The 27,366-nt window shown below is 36.9% G+C and overlaps 1 protein-coding gene across 1 annotated transcript in view; it reads left to right on the top strand.

Moving 5' to 3' along the window:
• The window catches only part of LOC114057739 (lipopolysaccharide-responsive and beige-like anchor protein), a gene marked incomplete at its 3' end in the record, with an annotated part of 305,157 nt that overhangs the window by 142,006 nt on the left and 135,785 nt on the right, over positions 1-27,366 (top strand). The window contains exons 36-37 of the mRNA XM_027884383.1: positions 699-807; positions 26,470-26,636. Of these exons, the coding sequence (XP_027740184.1) occupies positions 699-807; positions 26,470-26,636 (276 nt within the window). The remainder of the gene's footprint in view (positions 1-698; positions 808-26,469; positions 26,637-27,366) is intronic.

The following is a 27,366-nucleotide window of genomic DNA, read 5'->3' as shown; positions in this document are numbered from 1 at the left end:
AGTTTTAACTATGAATCCCAGTGTAACTAATTAAAAAGGAAATGTTTTTAGTAATACATGAATTCACAGAATAATTGGGTTGTAATTCAATCTGTCTGCTCTGATGCCATTCATAAACTCAGGGTTTAGGAAGGCCTCAGAAATCTCAGATTGAATTACAGCTTTTTTCTGTACATAACCTGGAACAATGTGTATCTTAGCATTTCATTTGTGAGATTGAGAATGTTTTATAATCCTAAAAATATTACTTAAATGTATAATTAGCATAAAATTTCAATTTTACATTTGGAGAAAAAGCTATATGGCATTGCAATTCACAATTTTATATTTAACTTTACATCAGTTATATTAGAGCTTTAACTGTGGATGTTTAAATGCATAAGCTGCTTACTCTTCTTTATATTGTGGTGTGTGTGTATGTGAAAGATTTTCTTACATATCTCTATTTCAGGTAAAACAAATGGCTTTCTAGAGTGTTTACGTTTTGTTTAATACTTACTTTGGTTTACTATCGAAATACAGCTTTACTAGTTGCCAGAGTATTACCCCTCAACCTTATTCACGTTATTTATACCATTTTCTTAACACAGTAAAGTCAGTTAGGAGAGATCAAAATATTTGTCTATATCCTGTTTTAAAGATTTTGATTTTTGCACTTCATTCTCTCAGGGCAGTTCTTAAATATTCTCTGTCCTCAGGCTGCTGAGTCAAACCATGAAGGACCATTTGGTAAGAGTGGCTAATGAAGCAGAATTTATCTTGAGCCGACAGAGAGCAGAGGATATCAACCGCCATGCTGAATTTGAGGTAAGAAACGAAATTCTTTTTAAAAAAACCCACAAAAACATAACAGGCCCACTGGGTTTGAGCATTGCAGTGTGTGTGATATGGGCTGTTCAGGCACAGGAGGTCCCATTCTGAGAAGTGCTTTGCTTTGGTAAGTTTGCCGCCAACTTTGATGGAAAAACAGGCTGAGCAGAGCAGCTCAGAACTTGTTAAATTCTGCACACTCTAGTTTGTAGGGGAAATACTTTTATCATACCATTGCTGTTCTGTTCCATTTAGCAAATATCACTGTGTGTGTTAAAGCTGCTTAGCATCACAGTCAAGATAGAGCTGAAAAAACCCTGACTTTACTGAAGATAGATGGTAACAGCCTGTGAAGTGCAAAATGAGAAATTACTTCTTTTTCTTTTTGTATCATTTGCTATTTGACTTAATCCCTCTCTAAAACCATTCTCCTTATGTTTTACATGCCTCTGCGTGGTTTTGCTATGTTTTTGTATTTTCATCCCACTTAAGGGATTCTAAAGTGAAGTAATGACCTTTTTTTTTGTAATAAACTTGTATTATTTGTAATAAAAATACAAGCCTTTTTTCTGAATCACTTTGGTCATACCTCCAATTTTGGATCTCAGTTACATTATTTATCCTTTCTCTGTGCTTTAATTATTGGGCTAAATGAAAATAAAACCAAATCTCACTAAATTCACTAATATTCTGCTTAAAGAGTACTTAGTCTTTCTTCTGACATGTGATACTACTTGTGGTTTTGTTTTCAAAATGAAGCATTAAGAGATTGAAGGCACATTTGTGCTTAACGTATTTCTAAACTGTTTCTCTCTTAAATCTCTACTTGAAAAAATACTCCCCAAAGATGAAAGCATATTTGTCTTAGACAGTGCTTATGTTCTAAAGGTCATCTGTGTTGGCCCCAGGATTCAAGCTGTGCGTTGTTTAATAACATATCTGCACTTCATCTAGAGCTAGTTACCCCCTCCTGCAAACAGAGATGTTGTGAGATATCTACAGTACCATTTTGCAATGGTGAAATAGCAGGCATGTTTCATTTATTACATCAAGGGTTTGGCGACAGTCCTGTGGAGATGAAAAGTGCATCTTTTTACTTCGTTGCCCAATAGTCACTGGAGTGGGACATGCTTGACATCTTTTGCTCTGGATTTATGCAGAAGCTCCATGCATGACATGGCATTATTGATTATATGAATAGCCCACTTTTTTTCTTCACATGCAAAGTATTCGCAAAAGGGGGGGTGTGGGCATGGTGAAAACATGTGAGAAGTAGAGGATTCTGTCATTTAAATACAGGCTATCAGTGAATCCAGTTGTTCAATGACAACTTCACTGTTAGCCCCGTTTCAGTTTCAAGACACCTTTTATGATGTCTGGAAGAAATTTAAGCTGAGCATCAACTTACATTTTTAATATAGCTCTGAGTTTTGCTGTGGCAACTTTCTAGGGTGAGAGTTGGCTCTTACTTTCAGTTGATGCTGGTTTGAATCTGTGCTGTCTCGGTATGATGGCTCAAGAAATTTAACTCATCAGGTGGAACTTTATCAGAAACTAGTATAATAAAATAGCAGCGGTCTGTTTATCCAGTTTAGCTTTGTTACTGTGTTGGAAAAATCTTGATCCAGCATGGCTTCCGCAGGTGTAAAAGCTGAGGATGTACAGCTTGGATTCTACCAAATGCTTGAACAGCAAACCTGCTGTCTCATGAAGTTAGGGTTACTGATGTCTGGCAGACTTCAGTCAGTGTTGTGTTTCTTTGTGGAGGGGGGAATGATTAGTCATATCCATCAGAATCTGCAGGTACCACATTAACAATCAGGAAACCTGGTGTACCCTGTTCTATCCATCCATGGCGTAGTCTGCATTTCACACACCCTGTCAAGCATGCTGGACTTGTTTCAGCCAGTGGTACTTTTTAGCCATGGTGTTTCTCACAGCCTTTTAAAGTGGTGCTCCAGGCTATAGAAAAGTTGGAATTCTTCTGTCATGCCCAGAGATTCATCTACCACTTGACAGGACCAGAGCCATTCCACCACTTGATGGGGATGGATCTGTGCTGTGTTGGGCTGCTGACATGCTGTGTTTGCAGTTGGTAGGTGTGTTCCCATTGTGTGAAAGGGTGTCACTGTTGATGCCCCTGTTTTGTCTTAGCACTCAAGTCAGGACACACAGGAATGTGAAAGATGGGACTCGCAAATAAGAGCAGAAGGTCTTTGAAGCAGTTGATAGAACCTTTGATCTGGTTTATTTCTCTGTCTTGAGGAGCTGGAAGGAAGCGGAGTAGCGGATGAAAAGCCCTAAACTACAGATTGTTTTGTCTAGCCTTACTGGTGTGGTTTGGTCACCTGCATACACGCTTTTCCTGGCTTTACTGCTTCATTTCCCATCTCTTCTTGGGAAATGAGTTGGAATGAAGATAGTATTCTCCTAGTCATGAAAGAGACTCTGCATGACCAGTCCATTGAATGAAAAATCCTGTCTACCATGGCATATGTCTGGAAAGGAGTAGTTGTGAAAGGAAGCAGATAGGCTGTGCTTTCAGAAATTCTTTCTCATCATACAGAGATATGTCTTTAATTGTGTTGTGATTTTTGTCCTGTGAGTTCTTCCAGTTTTAACATGTGATGCAAATATTTTGCACCAATCATATCTTAAATGTGATAGCTGAAGAAAGTGAGCAGATTCTGTGTACAACAAAAAGATTAAACAATTTCTTGGAAAATAGAGTGATCCTATAACCTGTAGCCCTAAAGAATGATGTATGCAATTGTGGATTTGATCACATTTAAAAACATTTTGTGATTCCAGCAATTTCTAGTTGCAAAGCTGGGTTTTTTTGTTTGTTTATTTGTTCTTTTTTAATGGTTGGGACAAGCATTTGTGGTTTCAGATCAGAAGAAAACTTTGCCACCTGAATTATGGAAGAACAGAGATGAATCCAGCTGAGTAAGGGATAAAGACCAGAGGCAGATGAGAATGAGGAAAGGACTATTACCCATTTTGTGTTTTTATTCGGACTTAAATATCTGATGTTTCATATCACATACGATAACACTGGGTCAGCAACACTCCGACTTCAAATTTTGTTTTTAAAGATCTGTAGTAAGTTTATTGCTACCTGGCTTTAAATCTCCATTTCTAAAAGTCATGACAAAGATGAGCCTTGCAGTACATGTGTCAGATTTTGGACACACTTTCACCATGGTAAGAGGGCAGTTTTAAAGCAAAAGGCAAATTACCTTGTCCTCGTTTTAAAGTGAAGTCTGTTATTTCAGCCACATAGAGGCAGGAGGAAGCAAAGGGAAATTTGGACAAGCTTCTTACCCAGGTTCTGTAGTTAGGTATTGTTGTATAGTATTTGGTTATAAATGGGAAAACCACCACACCAACTGTCATTGTAGGAGGACAAAGGAAATTATTTGTCAGGTGGCATTTTAGAATGCGCAGGGTCCAGAGGGAAAGAAACCACTCCTTTTTGGTTCTTAATTCATTGCAAGTACAGGACAGATATTTTCCTTCCAGAAATGGATTGAGAAATGTCCACCTATCAGTTCTTTCATAGCCAGGAGGAGACAAAGAAACAACAGCAAGTGCAGCACGTGCAGACTTTGCTGCATAAGGTCTTATTGGGCTTTGCTGTGTCTCCACGTGGTGGGACCCTGCTCTGCTTCCTTCGTGGGAAGCTCATGCAATTTTCCACCCTGTCCATAGGGCTCTACCCTTTAACTCAGCAGCCTGGAGAAAGACAAAATGAGTCTTTCACTTTGGTGCCAGACCTCTCCTTTTCACAACAGGACATAAATATAAGTAATGTAACAAATGGTGAGCAAACCAGTTATACTGTCTTTCTTCTAAGCTGGTATTGTGAAAACGCCAAAACCCCAAAAAAATTGTTTCGGAGGTGAAGGATTGGTTGTGAGAGATTTTTCTGTGGCAGAATATAAAGGTTAGCCTTTTTATTTTATTTTTTTTTCCCTAACCATTTCTTCACCTGTGTTTTCACTGCTATCTCTGTAAGTAGCTATATCTATGAAAGTAGACATATGGGGAACTCACAAGGAGACCTGAGACATACTTACCCATTTTACAGTGTGATTGAGCCTCAAAGAGGCCTGATGAAGCAATATTCCTCTAGTTTCTCTAGCGAAGTGGCAGTGAAACACCCGTTTTTACAGTGAATGTGGAAATGTGAGCATTCCTAGTATAACTTATAACCCTTATAGCCTTAAATTTTACCCATTGCTCCTGGGATTTATGTGCTCATGTCTCTTAGGCGTTTTTCAAAATCTCACCCCGAGTGTTTGGTAGACCTGGAAATCCTGAAGAGGAACCTCTTTATGCCTCAATTCCAACAACTGGTTTCATGCTACCACCTGGATTGTTTTCTAGAAATGACCTTGAAAGATGGGGTGATTCGCACTGTGTCTTACATTATGTGTGCAGACTGCTGCAGACCCAGGCCTATGGGAATAATTGGATTTGGTGTGAGGAGGGGGAGGGAATTTTGTACTCTAATTGACTTTATTTTATAATTTATGACAGGAGTGCCCATTGCCTTGGATATGCCTCCTTTCTTATATAAATCTCTTCGTGCATTTGTGGGTGAATATACATATTTATAGAATTCTAAATAAGTAAACCTGCAAGGGTTTTAGACCTGGACTATTTAAGCATCAGTGTTTTGTCTTCCTAGTGGAGGTTTAGTTTGCTATTGAATAGCACCACTGAATTTTGTCAAAAATCTGTGATGCTGTATCTCAGTGCTTGTGTAAAGTATTTTTTGATGAATGTTCCAGCAACGTTTTGGTTTGTGTTTTTTTTTTTTTTTTTTTTTTTTTTTTTTTTTTTTTTTTTTTTTTTTTTTTTTTTTTTTTTTTTTTTTTTTTTTTTTTTTTTTTTTTTTTTTTTTAATCTGGAAGATTCACATGAAAAAACAGGAGAATGGGAGAAAATGTACAGTACAAAACTATTCATGATGTTACACATCGTGGTGTGGGTAGAGGAGCACTGGTGAATGCAACACAATGTTCAGGAAACTTTGTGTAATGGGTGGACAAGGATTCTTCATTCTGAGGAAAACAGATCCTTTGGTAATTTTTTCAGTGAAATGTAACTGCTACTGTAATTTACAAACTAATCTGCCTCCTCAAAATATCTTTAAAAAAAAATAAATTGTGTGGTGTCATTCACTTGAATTTTTGGTCTTGTTTCAGATTCTCGTCATCTGTAGAAATATGAAGTGCTGGCATTCTTGTCATTGGCTGTTTCTGTTGATTAACTGAGAATTTCACATGACTTTCCCTTTGCATTTGTTATAAATCATGCTAGGCAGCTAACTTCTCTGCATGATTTCTCTTCAATAATTAAATCTAGCATTTCCAGCTGCTGTAAAATTTGTTACCCTTTTGTGCTCGGTTATGTTTTTTCATGCGGAAGACTTGGACTTCCTCACAGTTTTGATTCCTATTCGGTGTCAATTTATAGGCTGGGGTAATAAACAGAATGTTTTACTTCGTGGCTCATGCTCAGAAACGAATCTTAATCCTCGTGCAGCCTTGACAGAGGGAAGATGCAAGGCTAGGCAAACGTTCCAGTGACTTGGATGTAGCTATTTGCTTTTTTATTTCTTTGGCAGAAAACAAAATTCAGCGCTGCCCCTGATGGATCATCTTCTGTGTTCTGCATCTTTTCCCCTTTGGTGTTCCAACATGAAATGTTGGAATATGTTATTTGAGTCAGAGGAAGTAACTGAAATCAATTGTGGCAGAATACCCGTAAGCCAGAGGGAATCTTTGAGAGCCCTTGAAAGAGTTATGAAAAGGTGTTTGGTGTCTTTGTAGTTTCCATAGATGATTGTTAGTTCTATATGTAACAGTTACTGTGGGAAAGGAAGTTTTAATCCTTGGCCGCGTCCATATTCTTCATGGTTTTCCAATGTCCTTAATAAAAGGTGCTTTATTACTGAACCTGTGCATCAAAAAAATCTTTCTGTGACCCTTACAGCATCCTTTTATATGAAGTGTTTTTCAGCATGCTTGATGGTAGTGTCCTTATTTATTAGAACAAAAGATTTAAAAGTGCTTTCAGTGGTTATTCTCTCTAGTAGAGTGGCTCAGCAGCAATGGTTCTTCACAGAACATGAGGAAATAATGGGTAGTGTGAGTTGTAGGTGCTGTGTAGGAGTGTAACCAAAAAGTGTCCATAACGTTGCAAAAACGTGATGGGGCAACACAAAGGAAGTTAAATGTACCCTAACAGAAAAAGAAGGCTTTACACATTTTGTTGTGGACAGGCATGGCTCTCTCAAATTTAAATTTGGATGGGGCCCTTCAGGTGTTATAGCACCATCTGTCTGTCGGTAGAAAGAAGAAAAAGGTTGACTTTCATTTCTAAACACATTATGAGGTATTAAAAATGCTTCACAGAGCACTGAGCATAGAAGAATATTTTTTTTCCATTGGAGGATTAACCAATTTTGTTTTGCTGCAGCATTTGACAAGTCCCAAACTAGAAGATTAAGTTTCTTGTGTTCCTGAAGTGGCAGTTTTTGGGATTGTCTTATGTGAACCAAAGGGTACTGAAATGAGAAATTCTTTTTCTGTTTGAACATTATATCATTTTCCCTGTGCTCTGGCAAGTGTTGGGATAAAGTATTGCCAAATTATCATGGAAGGAGTGAAAAAATTGTGGTTTCTCTTTCACTATGCTTTAATAAGCAAGGGGAGGAGAAGGAATGAAAAATAGCACTGGAATGCTGAGACATCTCTTTTTGTTATGTCTCAATTTTAAATCAGAATACGTTACAGAAATATGTTTAAGGGTTATCCTCTCTCTGAAGAAAAGAAGCTCCAGAGTGACCTTACTGTGCTCTTCCAGTACCTGAAGGGGGCTAGGAGAGAGCTGGAGAGAGAGCTTTGTCCACAGGCATGTAGTGATAGGACAAGGGGTGATGGCTTCAAACTGAAAGAGTGTAGGTTCAGATTAGATATTAGGAAGAAATTATTTACTCGGTGGTGAGGCATTGGAACAGGTTGCCCAGAGAAACTTTGGATACCCCATCTCGGGAAGTGTTCGTGGCCAGATTGGATGGAGCTTTGAACAACCTGGCCTAGTGAAAGGTGTCTCTGCTCATGGCAGGGGCCTTGAAACCAGGTGATCATTCTGTGATTCTGGGATATGGTAGTATTGTTTCTAAAGCATCATGAAAGAAAATTCACTTCAGGACTACTCTCTCTTACAGACTTCTCTGGTGAAACAACAAGTGATGTTATCTGCATTACCATTTTTTGGTTAACATTTTTTACCAGTTCTGAGACAAACTGTGTGAAGGGTTAAATCTAATAAGTATTCAAGTACTATTGAGCTGTTGAAATCATATTGAATATGGAAACTAAATAGATTTGTATCTGTAGCTATTTCATATTAAAAATATATTCTAATTTTTCTGATGTTTATGAAGTTTATTGCATTATAATTAATGCTTAGTGTTTAACAGTATCTTGTTGAGGTTCTTCCACATTTTAAAAGTATAAGAAACTTCATTTATATACTGAGTGTAATTTGAAAAAATACCCAGGAACCTCATGAAGATATGAGCCTTTTCTGCACAGTTTTACAGTGTATGAGTTTTCAACTTTTTATGGCCTTTTTCACTTTTTTTAGCGTATTTAACACATCTATTTACTTTTCTGTGACTGATAAAAATTTCTTTGTTTTAAAAAACTTTTAATCCCCTCTTGTAAATACTGTTACAGATGGGTATTTTCACCAGAAAGTGAAATAATAAGTTAAATTTACTTTTTAAAAGTAAATTCACTATTTAAGTGAATAAGTTAAATTTACTCTCCATAGCTCTGGAGGTCTTAGTAGACCAGGCTGTGGAATTCTTGTTGTTTTAGCATTTGTAGATCCTGAAAACCTAAAAAAAAAATATCTGACAGAAAGAGCCAAAAACTCAATTCCTGTAACCAGGAATTCTGTAATTCCTGAATTATCTTTTCATATTATCTTAATATGATAAATCATAATAATAAAAAAATTCTTGTATTTAATTTTGCCCTGCTACTTCAGTGACTGAATTGGAACATCATAGCCATGAAGAAAATGGGGTAATTAGGAGGCTGGAGAACAGCATTGGAGGCTTCTGCTGTGATCTGTCTTCTGCCAGACTGGGAGCAGGCATTCCTTTTTGAACTTACCTTTTGCTGTGGCAGTGCATCTTAACTTCCACATAAGGATGTTCCTGTATGCCCTACCTGCCTTTCTTTAATTATCTTTTTGGCATTCAGTGGACTTCATGAGCTGGATATCTCTTGTCTCTGTCTCCAGTGGCTTGTTGAAAGAAATCTGATGAAGCACGACTCCCCTTTAAAAAAGCAATGAGGACTCTTGTCACTGTGTTTGTTCCTTTGTTGGATTTTGGCTTTACACACAGCTATGAGTTGGCCTTTTAGAAATTTCAGATTTTTTGCTAAGTAGTTCCCTGGTGTCCTCATCCCATAGCTCTTCTAGATCACCTGAGTGAATATTATCTTGGTCTCTTGTCAGCTTTCTTTTGTAACTTCTCTGCTAGCCCTTTTCTGTGTCAGTCGTGTGTTCCAAGAGCTCTTTTTACCCTTTGATCTTCTATTAGCTCTACAGAGACACGTTAATGGGCTTACTGCTCCTGATTTGTTTGAAAAATAATTTATTGCTGCCTTTTATGGCTTTATGCAGTTTTTCCTCGAACTCTTTTGACCTGCTTCATTCTGTTTTTAAAACTAACGTGCCGTAGTTGACATATTCTGTTCTCTTTCTTTGGACAGGCTTACTGAAGAATCCCATTTTCTTACAGCCTTCTTCCTCTACAGCTTAACCATTCCAGCATAATTTTTTTGTCTTTAAAAAGCCTTCAGATGGATGGCATTTGTTTCCTTTGAAGCCCTAATATTTTATATTTTTATACAGTTTTTGTGTTTTCTGTAAAAGTATTTTCCATATTTTTCTACATTTTTTTATACACATGATTTGAAAACTAAGACAGGTAAAAAATTTCTTGCTTCAGATTAGATGGTCTCATTAGAAATGTTGCTGTTCTCACCTATTCATGAAAAGTAAATCAGTATTTTTTTACCTTGTTTATTATTCATGTACAGATTTTTATGGTAGCTCATAGCAGACAATAATTCTAAAATACTCCTGACTGAAGTAATACAGTGTACATAGAATGTAATTTTCTAGCAATGACCAAGCAAATATCCTATTGTGCTTGACTGGAGATTTTCTTTTAAAATTCCTGTCCAACAATAACTTATATTGCTTATATACCTTTACAACAAAAGTGTTAGGAATTGTTGAGCTTTGAAGATAAGGCACTGTGGTGACATTACACATCTCTCCTAGTGTTTTATTTTAAGTTGATTTGATCTAAATGAGAAAGGCATGATATTAAAATAATTCTGATGTTGGTCACAGAAGGTCACAGAAGATCTTCAGGGTCTGTTTACCCAAAGATTTTTTTAATCAGTATTTCAACTAGTAGGTTGAACTTAAATATTCTGCTCAGTTTTAAACTCTAATTTATTTTTGCTTGTATTTAGAATATATTTTTTTATTATTATGTGTTTATTATCTTTGGGCTTCATAGGTCTTTTTTTTCTTTAGCTTTTCGTATTTTTTCTTTTTTTTTTTTTTTTTTTTTTTTTTTTTTTTTTTTTTTTTTTTTTTTTTTTTTTTTTTTTTTTTTTTTTTTTTTTTTAATCCAGTATTTAGTACATCTCTTTACTTTAGTTCAATAGAAAAATGTGTTTTATTCTTCTAGGTTATTTTCTTTTAAGGTGGTGTCTGCGTACTCTAGATCATCTTAGCAGCTCTGTTCTTGAAGGATTGATTCCTACTGTGACATGGATGAGCAAGACCTAATCACATCGATAAGTCCATTGTCAAGCCTATTATCTTGTCTTAAACTGTGGATACTTAAAGAAGTTTATTAAAAGGGCAAACGTAGTAACACTTTCGCAGAAATACACTCCCGCTCTTCTGCAATTTGAAGTGACTTCTGATTCCTGCTTGCCAGCAAGAAATTATTTACCCCTTCAGGGATTACTTCCCCAGTAGCCCTGTAAAACTTTGAGTCCACTTTGAGGCTTTTGCAAAGAGTTACCTTGAGTTGAATGGTAATTGGGCTGGCATCTTCCTTTCATTCTCGTGTTGTACAATGCCTGTTCCCTGTCAGGTTGGCTGAGAGACATGGATCACAACCAGTATTTCTTGGAAGGCCTTCTGTTAATTAGACTGTTGTAATTAATAGATTAAAGCAGTTGTTTGTAAGATCTGATAACTACACCCAACGCTTACAGCTGGGAGGCTGACTCCAACGAGTGTAATGAAGGGCTTATTCCAAGAGCTGCAGAAGGCCCTTTGCCTCGTGGGATTACATATCCTGTATTCCTTGTTTGCACAGAGCAGCCATCGCTCTCTTGGATGTTGTTTGAGTTGTACAAGCTTCTGCTGGTACTCATGTGTGCTGGTGGTGGTGGTGTACAGATACAGCAGCCCTGTGGTATTCTGAGTTAATCAAGTTTTGCAGGTTCAGTGGGATTACCAGTCCTTGGTTTACCAGCTCTTGGAAACTTTCACATACAACCTACTCAGTATCTCTTTGGCTTGCTTTTTCCTGGTGACTCTCTTCATCAATGTTGTCAGAATCTGAATCATCCATTCATGCAAACTCACCCAGAAAGAGTCCTTAATACCACATGATTTTACAGAATTCTCCTGTTGCTCCTGAGTTGTCTCTTTTTTTCCCCCACCCTGAAAAATCCTGCTGTTACGTAGTTGGAACTATGGCAGTGATTCCAATTCTGAATCCTTCCAAGATGCTTCTCACTTCTGTCATATCTTTTCTGATGGAAGACCCAAAACCTCAGCCAGCATTCCAGATGTGAACACACCAAGTATTTATAAATACACAATATTTGTGTTGTTCTCTTCCCAGTGTTTGTCTTTGCTTGAGTCCTGTGTGCTTGCTGATTATCCTGTTCTGAGCTGGTGGCTTCATAGGACTATTTGTCATTGATAAAACCATCTCATTATGGCAAAAAGGAGTGAAGATAAAGGTGAACTCAGTGTCCCTCATTTTATGACTCAAATTAGATTCTTTTCTATGTTTCTTTATCTAGACTGAGGTTTCTGTGCTGTTTTATTAATATGGTCTTCCAAGCTTCCCCTGCAGTTCCTCACAGCTCCTTCATGACTGTGCAGCTGAGTAGCTGAGTTTCAGCTGGGATCTTTGTCAATTTGTTATTCAATCATTCTTCAGACAATTTTTTACATGTATGTTGAACAGCCCAAAACAATCACAAGCTGACAGGAATTGTACAGTTAATGTTAGTTTGACCAGGACCTTATCTACTAATTTTTTTCTTCTCTCCTTCTGGAATTAACTCTTCTGATTCTTGTAATTTACCCATCCTTTGGCTGCTTTTTGTTTTGCTTTTCTGATGTTGGTCTAGATAAGTCATTATACCTTCCTAAAATGGGACTTTTTAAATCAAAGTGGTTTACTTATATGAGTAGAGAATTTATGCTTACTGATGTTTTAAGAGCTTTGACGAAACAAAAAGTTAGAGTTTCATTGTTATTATTTGTACAGTCAGTATTTCCATCGAAGGTGAAAACGTAAATATCAAAAACATTCTGAAAAAATGTCAATTACAGCGTGAGATTATAGTTTAGTTTTTACGCAGACAGGAACCTGAAACTGTTCTAACACACTTTTTTTTGTTTGTTTGTTTCTGATAAAACAGAATAGTGAATCAATGGTGAACCAGTCTTTATAATCCCAGAATTAGTGGAAACATTTATGTCTTTAGATTCTTCCATAAAGGCACAGGGAAGCGAATTATTTAAAAGATAAAAATAAATTTGTTTGCTTTCTGTCAGAGTTCATATCTACAGCCAACCTTGATAGAAGACCAGAATGATTTAGACAAGTTTGCTTTGGAGATTCATAACATATGCTTGCTGGACAGAATTGAGTTATCTGTGCTCTGGAGAGTAAGTTATTGTAGCAGGAGCTGACAGAGATGAAGATAACTGAGGGAAATTCAATTACCTTTTAGTGTTTTCCTTCTAATAGGATTCTTAATGTGAAAAAGATCCTTAGATGATGCGCCTATGTTGCTTTGTGAGATCTGCTTTGATACCTGCATCCAGAATAAAGTGAACTCTTCAGGCCTTCATTAAGGATGAAATATGCATCTGATTGCTAAATGGGTGTTAGCTTTAGGTTCAACACATTATCTTTTCTAGTCCAGATGTATTTGCCATTCTTTTTGGCAGTAGTCTTGAATATTCTCTTAAAGACAATTTTATGTTCAAAATTATTGTTTTGATGTAAAAAGCTTTTTTATAACAAGAATTGAAGAAAGAGGTCAGAAAACAGTAAAATAATTCCTTATATTCTAGCGCTGTCTCTGCATGTTTGTTTTCTCATTTGGCTTTTCTGGCAAAAGCACCCAAGTTGCCACTATTGTTTACGACTGACCTGAGGTCAGGCTGTTGGGTTAAAGCCCGTCCCACTTGACTGTACATGATTTCTTGTGAAACCTCCACAGTTCTGAAGTTCCTGGGGTAGACTGATGCATACAGGTATTAGGATGTTACTGCTTGTGTTACTTTGTAAAATATTTATTTTTTTTTTTGTCGTGGCTGGTGATTGAAATGAAAATTTAGAAGTGGCTTTAGGAAGGCAGCTCACTCTGCAGCTGTATGTACGAAAACAAACTCGATACAACTTTGTGTTCCTGCAAGTATGCTTTCATTTACTGACCCACTGAACTACTGTCTATAGCTGAATGTAGTTTTGTGTATATCCTCCAAAAGATTTTATTTTTAAAACTCTGACCCATACCAGCTTTGCAGAGTAAAGTCTGCTTTTTATCTGGATGATTTATCCAAGCACTTGCACACTGCTATTTCTATAACAGAAAGGGAGAACAAGTAGATTTATTTGCAACCCCAAACCAGATTTGGATTTGCCTAAAAGATATGGCATGCCTGACCCTGTAGAAGTCACTTATGGAAAGTCTAGTCCATATTTTGATTAGCTACTTGTCTTGACTTATAGATTCTTGATTATGTAAGCTGTTGTTACCCTGTTCATTCTCTTGTTTGGACTCAAATCAGAGTGTGAATAGTCTCATCTTGTAGTTAATGCAATCTCCTGGTTGAGGCATGGCAAAGTTGATACATGCAGGCTTATTTTTTTTTTATATTCATGAAGGTGACTTAGGAAAGTCAACTTTGGTGCAGCGTATGCATCAAGATGCTGAAGTGTTTAGAAAACATTTTAAGTTGTTTGTCAGTAGAGCCTGAAAGCACTTAGAGTTAAGGTTTTTACTTTTAGATGTAATTTTTGCATAGAGTATTTTTCATTTATTGGCATCTTATTGAGGAGGAACCCGTACGAAATGTTGCATCTAGTGTAAAAATTTATCCTGAATTATGTCTCATGCCATTGAAAGCTTCCGTCATTCATTGAGAATGCTCTGTTTTGAATATAAAATATAATGACTGTGCTGAAATAAATACCTTCATGAGTGATGGTTGAAAAGTAATTGTTTAAACAAGGATTTTACAATTAAATTGATAGAATTATCTTTATTTTGTATTAAATGGGGCTTGAAGTCTGTCTGGGATCCAGGGTGGGAAGTAGTGGAAAACTATAAAGCTACATCCAGCCAAGGGTGACATTCCTGATCTTTTATAAAGGTAGCCTTGTATTTCTGAGTAGACCTATACAGCTTTCCAGCAAAGGGAACAAGATTGCACTGATCAGAATTCTTAATGGGAACTGAAAGGTTCTTTCACATTGTCACTTGGATCCCACTGCTTTGCAGTTCAGCTTTTTGTCTTAACTTTCCTGTATTTGCTTTTAATGGGAATCACTATAATTAATGTTTTCTGAATGCTTTTCTTCCTGCTTCGTCTTAATCTGTAAATGTTTGCGGAATGAATCTACCTACAGATTTTTCTCTTTGACCTAAATAGGAGAAAACTGAGCCAATTCCTTTGAGATGGTCTTAGGTCATGAAAAGGAAGATCTGTCAGGCAGTTAAGTTGCTTTTCATGATCACTGTGTTGGGGAAGCTGCCAAGTGACTTAGAGACCTTTGGATTTCATTGTTAATCTGAAGTCCAACTGGAAGGGGCAGAGCCAATCCCTAATCAGAAAACCAAGTTGTTCTCACTTTTCTGTTTGACACGTGATAATGTTTCCTGTTACTTTTCTCACCACTCTTCCCACCCACCTGTTTCCTGTTCACATTTTGAAGGCCCTGTTATTAATTCACTTTTCAGAAAGTGCACCTTCAAAGATTTGTGGCCATCTTAAAAGAAAAGATTTAGATATCTCTTGGAAGTAGGGCTTGCAAGGGGATGATAGTGATTATGATGATGAGCAGTGCAAGTGCTTTGGTCATCGTTCCATGGTTTGTTTTTTTTTCCTTTGTGTTCTAGTGCAAAGATACTGGGCTTTTTTATTTGTCAAGAATTTGTTGGAGCAAGTCTAAGTAGTAATGCCAAAGTTAGGGCATGATGGATTTTGAGATGTTTATGCTCCTTCAGTCTTTCTCCCTGTCTCCCCTTGCAAGAAACTTGAGATTTAAATCTTCTAGACCTATCCTGAACTGTCTGTTGCTCTTAGAACAATTTGAAATTCCATCTTTCATGACTGATGCCAGTTCTTGCCTCAAAAGTATATAAGGGAGGTGATGGACAAAGCAAGCAAAATACTCAGTTATTGGGTAGATCACTCTATTATATGTATGACACTTGTAAGACAAATGTTCTCATAACTTGGGACCAGAGACATACCATCCACTCTGTGCCAGTGTGCCATGAGGGCATGCAGTGCCCTGCAGAGGGGTAGGTTGGGGGCAGGACCTCACCAAGCATCTCCATCCTGCCATCTGCCATGGGAAGTGCAGGCCTGGGGAGGGGGTGTCCTAGCCCGGCACAGACTCCCCACAATAAGGGCCACAGGGTCAGGTCTGGGGGCATTTGGGAATCATCAGGGAGCCCACAGCAAGGTGGAGGCTATAGGTAGGATTTGGAGGTGGTGGGCCCTGGCCTCTGTCCACTGCCACCAGCAGGACAGGGTCATCCTCAGCTGTGCTGCCTCCATGCTGGCCCTCAGCCCCAGGGGGACCATAGGCCACCTGCAGACATCTCTGCATTATGATTCCATTAGTCCTAATGTGTTAAACATTTACAGAACAAAAAAACCCCAAAACAAAACAGATATTCTGACTTCTAAAATACCGTTGCTTATTTTTTCCTTCACTGCTTGTTAGAAACCCCAAATATCTCATTTCTAAGCAGCTGTTGATAGCCTTGAAGCGGCATCACCCGTCCTGGCTCTGGACCAACACTGTTTTGCAAGGCAATTTCATATGGTCGGCATGAGAGGAGGGAGGAATATTTCTTGGGTTATTTTTGAGTCACAGTTGTTTGAAGCTGTTCAGAAATTTGGAATATTAGAAGTAGACAGAAGTAGGTTATTGGCTCGAGTGTAACTGAAGCTGTTTAAGCGTGTGAGAAATGTTGTTACACGGCTCTTTGGTATGTCCAGTAACTGTCACTTACATGTGTTTTATATAATACTTTATGTAATTTCAGTAGTTTCTTTCATTCCTGTGCACGCCTGGTGGAAGCTAGTGATTTTGATTAGTCACTGTGCTTTCTTTCAATGCCTGTAATGCTAACGAGTGAACAGTAATTTGTTCCAAATCTCAGATTTGTGTTTTAAAAATGCACTGATTTTGTGCTGCTTTGTTTTTCCTGCATGGCTGTTGTGCTCCGAACAGAACAAGCTCTGAGTATTGAATTTATTATTTTACACTGAATTAAAGTCAATTAGTGAAATCTAGTTAAGCAGGATTTGTGCAGTTGTAATGTGTAATCTGTTTTGTGCCATTACTCCAACATCCACGAGTTCAGCTGTTTGTAGCAAGTGCTGATAAGTGTTATTGAGGGGTGCTATGAAATCACCCTCATATCACTTAAAAAAACCCCAACCAACCAGACAGAAAAACCTTGCATGCTGAACTGAAACAAAGACAAAATCCTAACTCAATGAGAACATTAGAGCCTTGGGATAGGACATTTCACAAGTTCTGGTATTTAACGTGGAAATGAGAAATAAACAGAAAACTCATGAAGTGAATCTTACATGTTCTTCTTATGTAAAGATAAATGAATATATTTAGGGAGTATTAACTCTCCCCCCCTTTTTTTTTTTTGACTAAAGTTGACAACATCAAGCTGATCAAGGTGACAACACCAGCAGAACTGCTTGGTGCTACATAGTTCTTCATTTCCCTGAAGGGACCAGCTATGGTAGTTGCATCGTTGTCTCTTGCCTCATTGCAGTTTTTTCATTTACACCAAGAGAGCAAGAAAAATAAAAAAAATTAAAGCAATTTATATTAAGTACTTTTAGTCTTTGTTCCATATCTCTAAGTATAAGGATCTAGAGTTGTATGAATGAGTGTTTTTAAATTAAGACTGTTGAAAATTAAAGCAGAGACTGTTGTCTTCTAATGCTTTGAATAGTCAAAGTATTTCAAAAGCTGTCTTTTTGTGGATAATGAAATGACACAATTCTGAAAAGAAATTAAATTATACTCCTCCAAAAATTTTTAGAGCTGAATGTCTACCTTCCAAGGCTGATAGAACTTTTTCTGTTTAAAAAATTTTAATTAAAAACAAAACCTGCTTGTGGACATCTTATGCTGTTCTGAAATTCCGAAATTGTGTTACCTTAATGCATGAGAACCAATAACAAAGGAAAAAAATCTCATACACTAGCTGGAATGAAACAAAAATCATAGGCTACTGAAAAAAAAAGAAAAAAGGAGAGGAGGGGAAAATAATGTTAAAACAGTTTGCCTTTCATAGTTTGATGCTATAGGAATTCTGACAGGAGGCTTTAAGATAAGGCAGAGGTTAAGCTAAAGCTGGGATTGTGACTGATTAAACATGTTTCCAAAGTAAGTGGCTAGGAATGATTTTAAAGAATACCTACCATAAAAAAATGATATAGACCATATTTTAAAAATCCTTCCAATTTGCCTATGGATTTTTTTTTCCCCACTCTTTGCCATTTCATCATCAACTTCATCAAAATATCCTCTTTTTAAAATACCTAGTTCTGCAAGAATAAGCCTCTCAAAATCTTAGTTTACCATAAGGTAAAGAACAAGTTTGGAATGTAAGTTAGAACTTCTGAATTGGCAGCATTTAATTTGTTATTTTTGAATAGACTTTGACTAATATGCCATGTAATCCTTCCCTTAACAGATTCCCTCACGGTAATTGAGATTTCTCGTGACCAAAAAAGTCCCAAACAAAACTCCACCCCTAGTACTTTTCACTAACAAATAATTAAAGTGTTTCTGCAGGTACAGATGAGGGTGCAGTAACTTAAAGGCAGTGACTCAAGGATTTTTTTCTGTGTATGGGAAGGAAATACTTTGCCAGCAAACAAGTTTGCCCTATTTAGCAGTGTCACTCAAGGATATGTGCCAGGCAAGGTGATCATTCTCCACTGTGAGAGGCTGAAAAGGTCCTGAACTGTGAGATATCAAGTCCACTAAATTAGCTGCTGGAGCAACCCTGTTAGGAGCTGGTGAAGGACAGATGAGTTACCTTTTGGGTCATGAGTTTGTGTTCATGTCAGAATGTTTCACAGCGGAGGTTTCACAAAAGGTGTGGCACAGAATGCTTTTGTGATGCTGGTGTAGAGTGACAGGTGACTTGTTACTGTATCTACCTTAATTACCATTATCTATCTCAGTGTGTACAGAGATCTTACTGTGTGCTTATGGTATTTTTCTCTTCGTTCTTAATGTCTGGTACTAGACCACTATAAACTCTAGATTGCTTTCAAAACATACCTTTAATTCTCTTATTGGAGTACAGAACAAAGTTAGAGAAAGGCAAACTACAATTTTTAATTTTTTTCTCTTTTTTTTCCCTCTTTTTTTACTATTTCACTAAGCATCATTAGTGACATCTTCAGCAGCCCAGTTAGATCTGAAACCAACTTGGTATCCAAAGTACTGAAGCTTGTTAGAGATGTGCTTGTCATTGGCACGCAACCAATCATGGCAACATAGGAAACTGTTATGCCTAAATGCTTGTTATCTCAAACGAATGTAATTTTTCTGTTCTTTGTTCATGAATTGATATGTTTTGATACATTCCTAAACTCCTGGATTAAAATCAGAGTTGTGTTCTGAATCCGAGACACTAAACAGAGAAAGCTGAAAAGTGCCTGAGGGAAACTATGTAGAAAATAGAAACAGAAACGCAGACCCCAGGCTGCAGGGATATCTCAAGGGGCTAATCTTTTTGTCTTTTGGAAATCCGGAACTTTACATAAACTTGGAAACTGCTTATGAAGAGGTTTTGGCTGGAAATGAATTTGCTTTGCATGTGTTTTGCAAATTTATAAGGAAATTTAGTGAGTGTGAGGTAGCAGGAATATCAAACAATAACTAACAAAATAACAGAAGTATGTTATTATATAGTAGTGGTACTAGTGATACGAGGTATTTTGTAAAAAGGTTCCAAGTTATCTTTTGGTTTATCTGCTTGTCTGCATCATTCTGGCTAATTTTTTTCCTTCTTTGTGCTCTCAGAGGTTGAATTACTTTGATTAAGCTTTTATGTTTGTATGTTTGTTTGTTTGGAAAAGAAAGCTGACAAAACATTTCCAAATTAAAGCAATAAGAAAAAACCACCAAAAAAACCCCACTTCTTTTTTAATTCATTGAGAATTTCCATTTTTTGCATGATTTGAGGTATTATTGTTTCCCCACTTACAGAAATGTACCTTTTGCCCCTGTTATGAAAAATGACTCAGAATTCATCCGACACAAAACTTGTGAAAAACTGATTTCTATGTAGCACCGTCAAGGGCTTCATATTTAGTAAGTTGTGGTGTTTAGAAGTGCTCAGTAGCGTGTGTCACCTGCTCTTAGAGACTTCATTTAAGGTTTAGCTGTGCCATCTGAACTGCGTGTGACTTTCAATCTGTTCAGGTGTCACTCCTGTGCCAAGTCTTGGTGCTGTAAGTTGTAAAAGGACTGTGCTGGCAGCAGGGTGTCTGGGAATCTGAATCCTAGGGAAGCAATCATTTGGCTGCTGGGGCCAAAACTGCTGAACTACTTCGTACCTACCTTACAGGTAGTAGAAATCCTTCATGTGCCTAAGTGGAACAATGGGCAGTTGGAGGGGTGGTGGTCACAGTTATTGAATGAGGACATTGCAGAGCTTTAGTTTGTTGGGGTTTGTTGGAGATGTGCCATCTGGCTCCTGGTAGCAGGGAGATTTTCATGAGATCCTGCAGAATGGATTGAGAACCACAGCAAGACTTGTTTGGCAAATGTTTCCTGAGCTGACAGCACCACCACTGGGGTGGATGGTAACTATTTCCCTACTTCCACTTGATGTTCATATTGCACAGAGGGGAGGAAGGGTCCTGATGCTATGGCTAGAGTAAGGTACTAATAGCAAGAACAAATGGTGTAGTCTGCATGGGCAATATGAGAAAGAGCCCACAGGTAAAAAGAGGACAGAAAGAAAATCTAGGGAGCATTGAAAGTGGAACTGGGACAGTTCCCTAGGCATTCTCCACTGAACCTTTGGAGACTGAAACTAAATACTATAATTCTCTTCCAGTGGGAACAAATTGCTCATACATCTGTACTGGTTATAGACAAAGGAACAATCAAATCTGCTTTGTTGTGGTTGAACTGATAGAAGTCTTTGTATTTGGCCTACTTCAAGACTTACATTTATGTTTTCATCTGCTTGAAAGGTATTTTTTCCTCCTTTTTGAGGCTTCAGTTGCATAGAGAGGACAATATGAAAAGATAGCTAAACCTAGTATCCAACAGATACTTTGTTCACAGATACAACTGCTGTGTCATAGCAAAGCAGTGCAACCTCAGTTTGGCCCTAACTAAGCATGTATAGTAAGTAAATCATTAGATTATATAAGTATATGCTTCATTTCTTGGACTGAGTGGATGTCCCTTATAAATAAGGAGATTTGCCAGTTCCAGAAGTTGCTCATGGGTTTGATTTGTTTGTTGCATTGGACTAGAAGTTCCTTAGTGAATACAATACTAATCTCTGTGGTGATGTTGAAGCTGTTGAATGTCACAAGGTTGATAGAGTGTGATTGGGAAATGGCTTAAAAGATCATCGTTGGCTCTTTTGCTTCGTGTCTGATCTGAGAACACAGAGCCACCTGTGCAGGAGTGCTGAGCTTTACTGTTTCTATAGCATAGGGGAATCATACTTTGATTATTTCTAGTTTGAAAAGTGTCTTGTACTTGGAAGATGTGGACCCAAAGAATGTTAACATTTATTGCCCAAGCATGTTGTTTTTAGGATCTTAGACCATTTAAAAAAAAAAAAAAAAAAGAACAGTAGGAAGAGACTGCTGACATAAACTGGATTTGCAGAAGAGGAAAGGAGGAAAGTGTCTATCCTCGTGCATGCTTTGAATGCGAAGTGTTTGGACATATGTACAGTAACATATGTTCTTGGGTTCAAAAAGAACATTTAGCTCTGCATATTGTTTATGCCAGTGGTGATGGTTAGAGAGTTAGAATATTGGAATAATATAGCAAATCCCAGTTTTTTCTAGCAAAGAGTGAGAGCTCCTGTTTGTCTTAAGGTTTGTCTTTGATTGTGATCCGAGGGTGCTACTGTAACACAGATAATATGAATTAGATAAGCATCAAAGAAAAAGGTTGGAAATCTGTGGTACTAATGGATACTGCACAATAAATCTGATGTGATTTGTCTCTGCTCTTCACTAGTTATTTGTTTCATCAGCTACTTTTTTATCCAGTTTAACTCCTGTTAGTTTGTCTCATTTACCTACTGTACTAAATTTGGTTTATTTGAAAGATGCAATCTGCGAAGAAGTGCTGTTGCCTAGTGTTTATTTGGGTTTACTAAAGCTTAATGCTGTGAGACTTGAAGGTAAAAAATAAAGCTGTTGACTCAGCACAGATTAAAACCAGATGTCTCTTGAGATCCCTGCATTTCTCTCTAATCACTAACCCAAATTGATTGTGGTAGATTTTTTTTTTTTTTTTTCTGGTCATGGCCATAGTTTTACCAGTCTGTGTTTAGTGTGATCTGACTCAAATGCATGGTATTTTTTTTTTTTCCTTCTGTTGTGATTTTAAATGCATGGGGATTTTTTACCCCAGGAATATCTAGCTGTAAACCAATTTTTTTTCATCACTCCTTCCCACCCCATTTGTATTACAAACAGTGATTTAGATTCAGATTCTTTTAAATCTTCAAATCAGGTAAAAGGTTGGAAAAGTGGATAAATGAGGTTTGGAAAACCATGGGTTGAAGAGATGAGAAGCCATTGCATTGTGTTCAGTCCATTAAAACAAGAAGAAATAGAAGAGATACTTTGATAAGTGTTCTGCTGGTGTTAACCTTGATGGCTATTATCGGGGGGATGATGCTATATCTATTTCATTGGCTTAAGCTTTTTTCATGCTGAGAGAAATCAATACTTGGAGTCGTTGGATGACAGAGGCATCACTTCAGAATTGACGGTGGCTGTCAGACGTTGTCATTGGTTGACTTTTGTTCGCTGTTGAGGTTTTAAGCTTTCATTTTTCTAAGTCTCGTTCAGGAGTCTTTGTAAGATTTCCCTGGGTAGCATTTTTAGGCCAGACTTTAAACCTCAGGTCAGAGGTCAAGTGCAAAGATCTGTGAAAGCAGAGGATTGAGGAGCTCCTTCATTTACTAAAATATCCTTATTTGTAGGGAATTTACATTAGTGGCAAGACTGTGTGTTATCTTATGGATGACTTTTCCTCTTAAGTGATACCCTCTGAGACTGGTTGTTCACAAAGCCAGTAGCTTTTAGCCAAATTAAACAAAGGAGCTGGCATATGTGAAAATGTTTGGCGATATCAGGGTTGAAGAGTAAAAGTAAAAACGTGCAACCTTTCTTTTAATAACACTACACTGTTCAACTTTTTAATTGCTTGTAGAAAGCATTACATTGTGATTTTGGGACTGCAGTGGTGCACAATGCAGATGGTTCAGAGGAAGTCTTTCACTTGACATTTTTGTAAAGATCAAAGATAAAATATTTCTGAAAACAGTAGATTAATCCTCCTCTTCACTGAAATACAGACAGTCAGAATACTGACACCCTGTCAGTATTTTGCAACAGTATTTCTGGAATATTTCCTGCATGCAGGAAATACTGTGTTTTCATGTCTATAACTTGCCTTTTGGATGACTTTGTGCTCCTTTAGAATTACAGTTCCTTATAAATGAATCTTCACATAACATGCATGTTCAAATAGCCTGCAGCCTTGTCCAAGCAGGGAACAGGAGAGAGTTAAAAAAAAATTTTCTGCAATAACAGCAAAGATGAGGGTTTTGTTCCATCCTGGTAGGAAACGAGGGTATTCCATGCTGTATCAAAGGATTCTGCTTCATGCACTTCCCCTTTGTAAAACTTTCCACAGTCACTTAATTTCAGACTTTTTGGAGATATCCTGTGAGGTGTGTATATGAAAATACATATTTTTCTCTGTTCAACACTTTGTTATTTCATGTTTGAGTGCACTACTTTTGCGATTTTAGTTTCATTGCAAACTTGCCCAAACAGGTAACAGAAATTATGTAGGCATGCAACTGTGTATCTTAATTGTAAAAATATTAAATGGTAAAAAAAAAGAAAGTAAAAATTAATTGTAAAATTACTTAAAAATTAATTTTAAAAATATTCAGGCGTGAGAGGGTGCATATTGCAAGTGCAAGAGATTGAACAGTGGAGAGGAAATAAAACTGTAAAAATATATTTTTGAATTTGTTCACAAACAGAAACCATTACATCAGTGGATTGAGACTTAGTGCTAAGTATTAAAGGTACCACTCTATATCCTGGTGTTGTGTCTTTGGAAGGAGTGAATCAGGTGAACCTGACATCTAGAAAATGAAAAAATACAGTAGAGAAACAGAATCTTTTTAGTACTTTCAGAACAGTTTAATTGTGACTGGCTACTTTAGGATGGATCTTCTTCTGGTTTTTTTTTTTTTTTTTTTTTGGTGGAACCAGTCTTCTCTCACTCCTACATTAAAAGTATTTGAGAGAGGGAGGGGGAGAAATAGCTTTTGTTTTGGTGTATATTTGACCTATATTGAGGGTAGGAGCCACTGAACAATTGATGGGTCACCTGTATGATCAAAGAGAAGATTATTCTTGCAGAACTTTCTTAGAATTAGTGACTATATAGGCACCTGAGAGATATTTGGGAGAACTGTGGTTTCTTTCTATTCTCGTTTATAAAATATATATTGTAAAGAGTGTGCAATGGTTAAGAGTTCCTCCTGGAGTGATGTTATAATTTTACGGGATTGCTGCATGTGTGAGTTTCTCAGTTTTGGTGTATAATTGCAAATTTCTACTCACACTAAATGCTGAATTTCCTGAAAAGTGGAGTTATATTTCCATTTTATAACAGGCTGGTTATGTTTTCATTCAAGGTGTCAGGACAATAAAATACCATTTTTTTTCTCCATTTGTTTGTCACAGCTACATTTTGAAAATCTTTGTTTGTATTTAATGAAGGATGTGTTCAAAATTACATTATAAAGAGACTTTTTTTTAAGAGGTACAAGTTCATTATATCTTTTACAAAACATTCGAGTTTGATTTCCATTTTATCATGTTTTAAGGTCAAATGTGACTTTAATGTTCCATAAAGAGACAGAGATTGATAATGGGGAAAGAATAACCCTCTAATGTGATTTATATCTATGGATTTTATGTCAGATATGAAAAGTTGCTGTTCAAATTGTAAAGGAGGATCCATTAAAGAGCACTTTAAAACATTTTACTACTTAGCTTGCCTTATACACTTGTTTTTAGAATTCTGCCCTTTCAGGCAACTTAAAAATAACAGCTTATGAAACATTTACAAAGTGCTAAAAAGAACTCGTGATCATCATGGGTGCAAAATAGATTGATGTATTGGAAAAGACAGCTGGAAAAATCTTGTTTAGTCTTGGTTATGGTTTAGCCATCTCATATTTTTGTAAAGTGGGGTAGCAGAGTGCTTCGCTTAGGGGTGTAAAGGCCAAGTTTTGATGTCTCGTTGACTTGGAAAGTCAGCTGCTTATTCTTCAGTTCTCCTGGATGTCTCTGCTCATCAGGTGAGCGTTGCTGTAAGGTGCGGGAAAATTGAGTCAATATGTAAATTTATTAAAATTGTTAAAATACCTCTTTACAGTTTATTCATCTGTTAGTACATTTTTGTTATCTCTGTCTATGAAAATCTACACAGGCCCAAATTTTATATTGTGAGTTTTTTCCCTTTCATTCTATCTTTCTCTTACTTTCTATGACATATATATGTGTATATACACCTGTATAAATAACACAACCTTGCTGCGGCCAGCTTTTAATGCTTCTGCATATATAGATGTGTAGAGAAGAAGCATTGCTACTATTTTAAACATAAAAAGCATTATGATATTGAGCTGATATCTAAGCTCTAAGAAATAATTGTACGAGTGTCTGCATCAGCTGTGCTGCACAAAGGAAAAGCAATTTTTTTTGTTGTTAGGCAGACATTTGTGTCCATTCCACTAACTAGATCATAGAATAATCCAATCATTGACAGAGGCTGAAATGCTTTGTCTGGCATATGTGATCTGTGGAATTGCCAGATGAAAACTGAAGTTAGAAACAGGAGTGCTGAAGTGGGGAAAAGCCTTTATTGTTTCTACCAATACATGAATTTCTTGTGGGTTTTCATGTACAGTGAAATGAGGCTTTGATAAGGGGATGATGTAAATTTGGTGCCTGTTGTTTGAGTTCTGTGTAAACAGGCAGATCTTCAGAAGGTCAACAAAAGACAACATTATGAGACAATGTTGCAACAAAGAATCTTTCGTAGTCTTGAGTTCAGTTTGTAGGTTTGACTTACGGTTCTTATTTGCTAGGATTTGCTTTTGAGCACCTTGGCAAACAGAAGGTGTTTATACAACAGGTGTAGTGCTGTCAGGAAAATTATTAACTTTCCCATGCTGGCCTGCAAATGTGCTCAACTTCAAGAAGCCATCTGGTAAAGATTGATTCAGCCTTCATGTGCATTTTGTCTTCTATCTGTCTGAAAATACACGGATTTTCTCCTTAAACTTTATGGTTACTTATTTATGCAAACAACAGCAAGCAGTTGGCTACCCAAATCGAATGAAGAGTCATGGGAGTGGAGTGGTCAATCCAATTTCAGTATTCTGAAATTGGCCTCTTTTATATGTTTCATTAAGCAATCAGGCCACTAAGGTGTTGGCATTTGCTAAATTTTGAGTGTGCATTTATGTAGTTAAAGAATTCATGGCAAACCAAGATCCTCTGCTGGGCTCTCCAGACAGATTTACTGTGGGCATCTGCGCAGGACCTCTGTCCTCAAACCTGTAAAACAGAGTTAATTCTTATTTCTCAGGGGTTTTGCATATGTAATTAATTACAAAGTGCTTCAAACTTCCTTTGGCTGGTGCCATTTAAACACTTTTTTTACTGTGCCTTTGGTTTTTTTCTTCTTAGTCACTGTGTGCCCAGTATTCTGCAGACAAGCGGGAAGAAGAAAAAATGTGTCATCATTTGATAACAGCAGCGAAGTACCGAGACCAGGTGACTGCAACACAACTAATACAGAAAATTATCAACATCCTGACAGACAAGCATGGAGCCTGGGGAAGCTCTGCACCAAGGTAAACCATGGTTGGGGTGGCTTGAAATGTTTTTGCTCAGCTGTGCTCCGTATGGTCTTATGGTCAAATGTAAAGGTAAACAAGGTTTTTTTAAACAAAGTAGCATGAGAAAGGTAAAACTAACGTGTCAGTGGTTAGTATGGGTGAAATGTCAGAGAACTAATGTTTTGTTAGAGCAGCAAAAACCAGTCTTCTGACTTTAAACTTGGCTGTAACAAAGTGAGAAAATTTATTTTGAATGTTCTAGCCCTAGAATTTATTTGAAAAATAATTTTAAAGTGAAATACTTTCTTACAACTAGGTTTCTTTATGGTGTATTATATGAATCAAGACTGAACCACAGGTTAGGAAATTGTTTTCTGCCAAACTTTAAACAAACAAACATCTCTCTCTGTTAGAGGGAAATGATGAGATTTGTATTAGTAATTTCAAAGTAAAAACAGTACTTCCAAATTAATTCAGAATTAATAATTCCTTTTGGAATTCTCAGTATGTACCTTCATTATAATGGCACTTGCCTACCTTCTTTTGCTGTGACTTGTGCTAAAGTTTCACTTGCAAAGTTAAAATACAAGTTCAAGTCCTTGTAATAGATCCTTAATTAATATTTAAGATAACTGGAACATATTTAAGCCAGAACATAGCTGTGTTGAATATGCTGGTATATAAAGGTACTGTTGTTTGAATGTAATGGAATAATAAACATAAGAGAAATATATAAGTAGACAAC

The sequence above is a fragment of the Empidonax traillii genome, unplaced genomic scaffold (genome assembly GCF_003031625.1).
Source record: "Empidonax traillii isolate 1590-97213 ecotype Southwest subspecies unplaced genomic scaffold, ASM303162v1 scaffold144:size1428860, whole genome shotgun sequence".
NCBI classification, from domain to species: Eukaryota; Metazoa; Chordata; class Aves; order Passeriformes; family Tyrannidae; genus Empidonax; species Empidonax traillii.
This window is presented reverse-complemented; position numbering and strand designations above follow the sequence as displayed.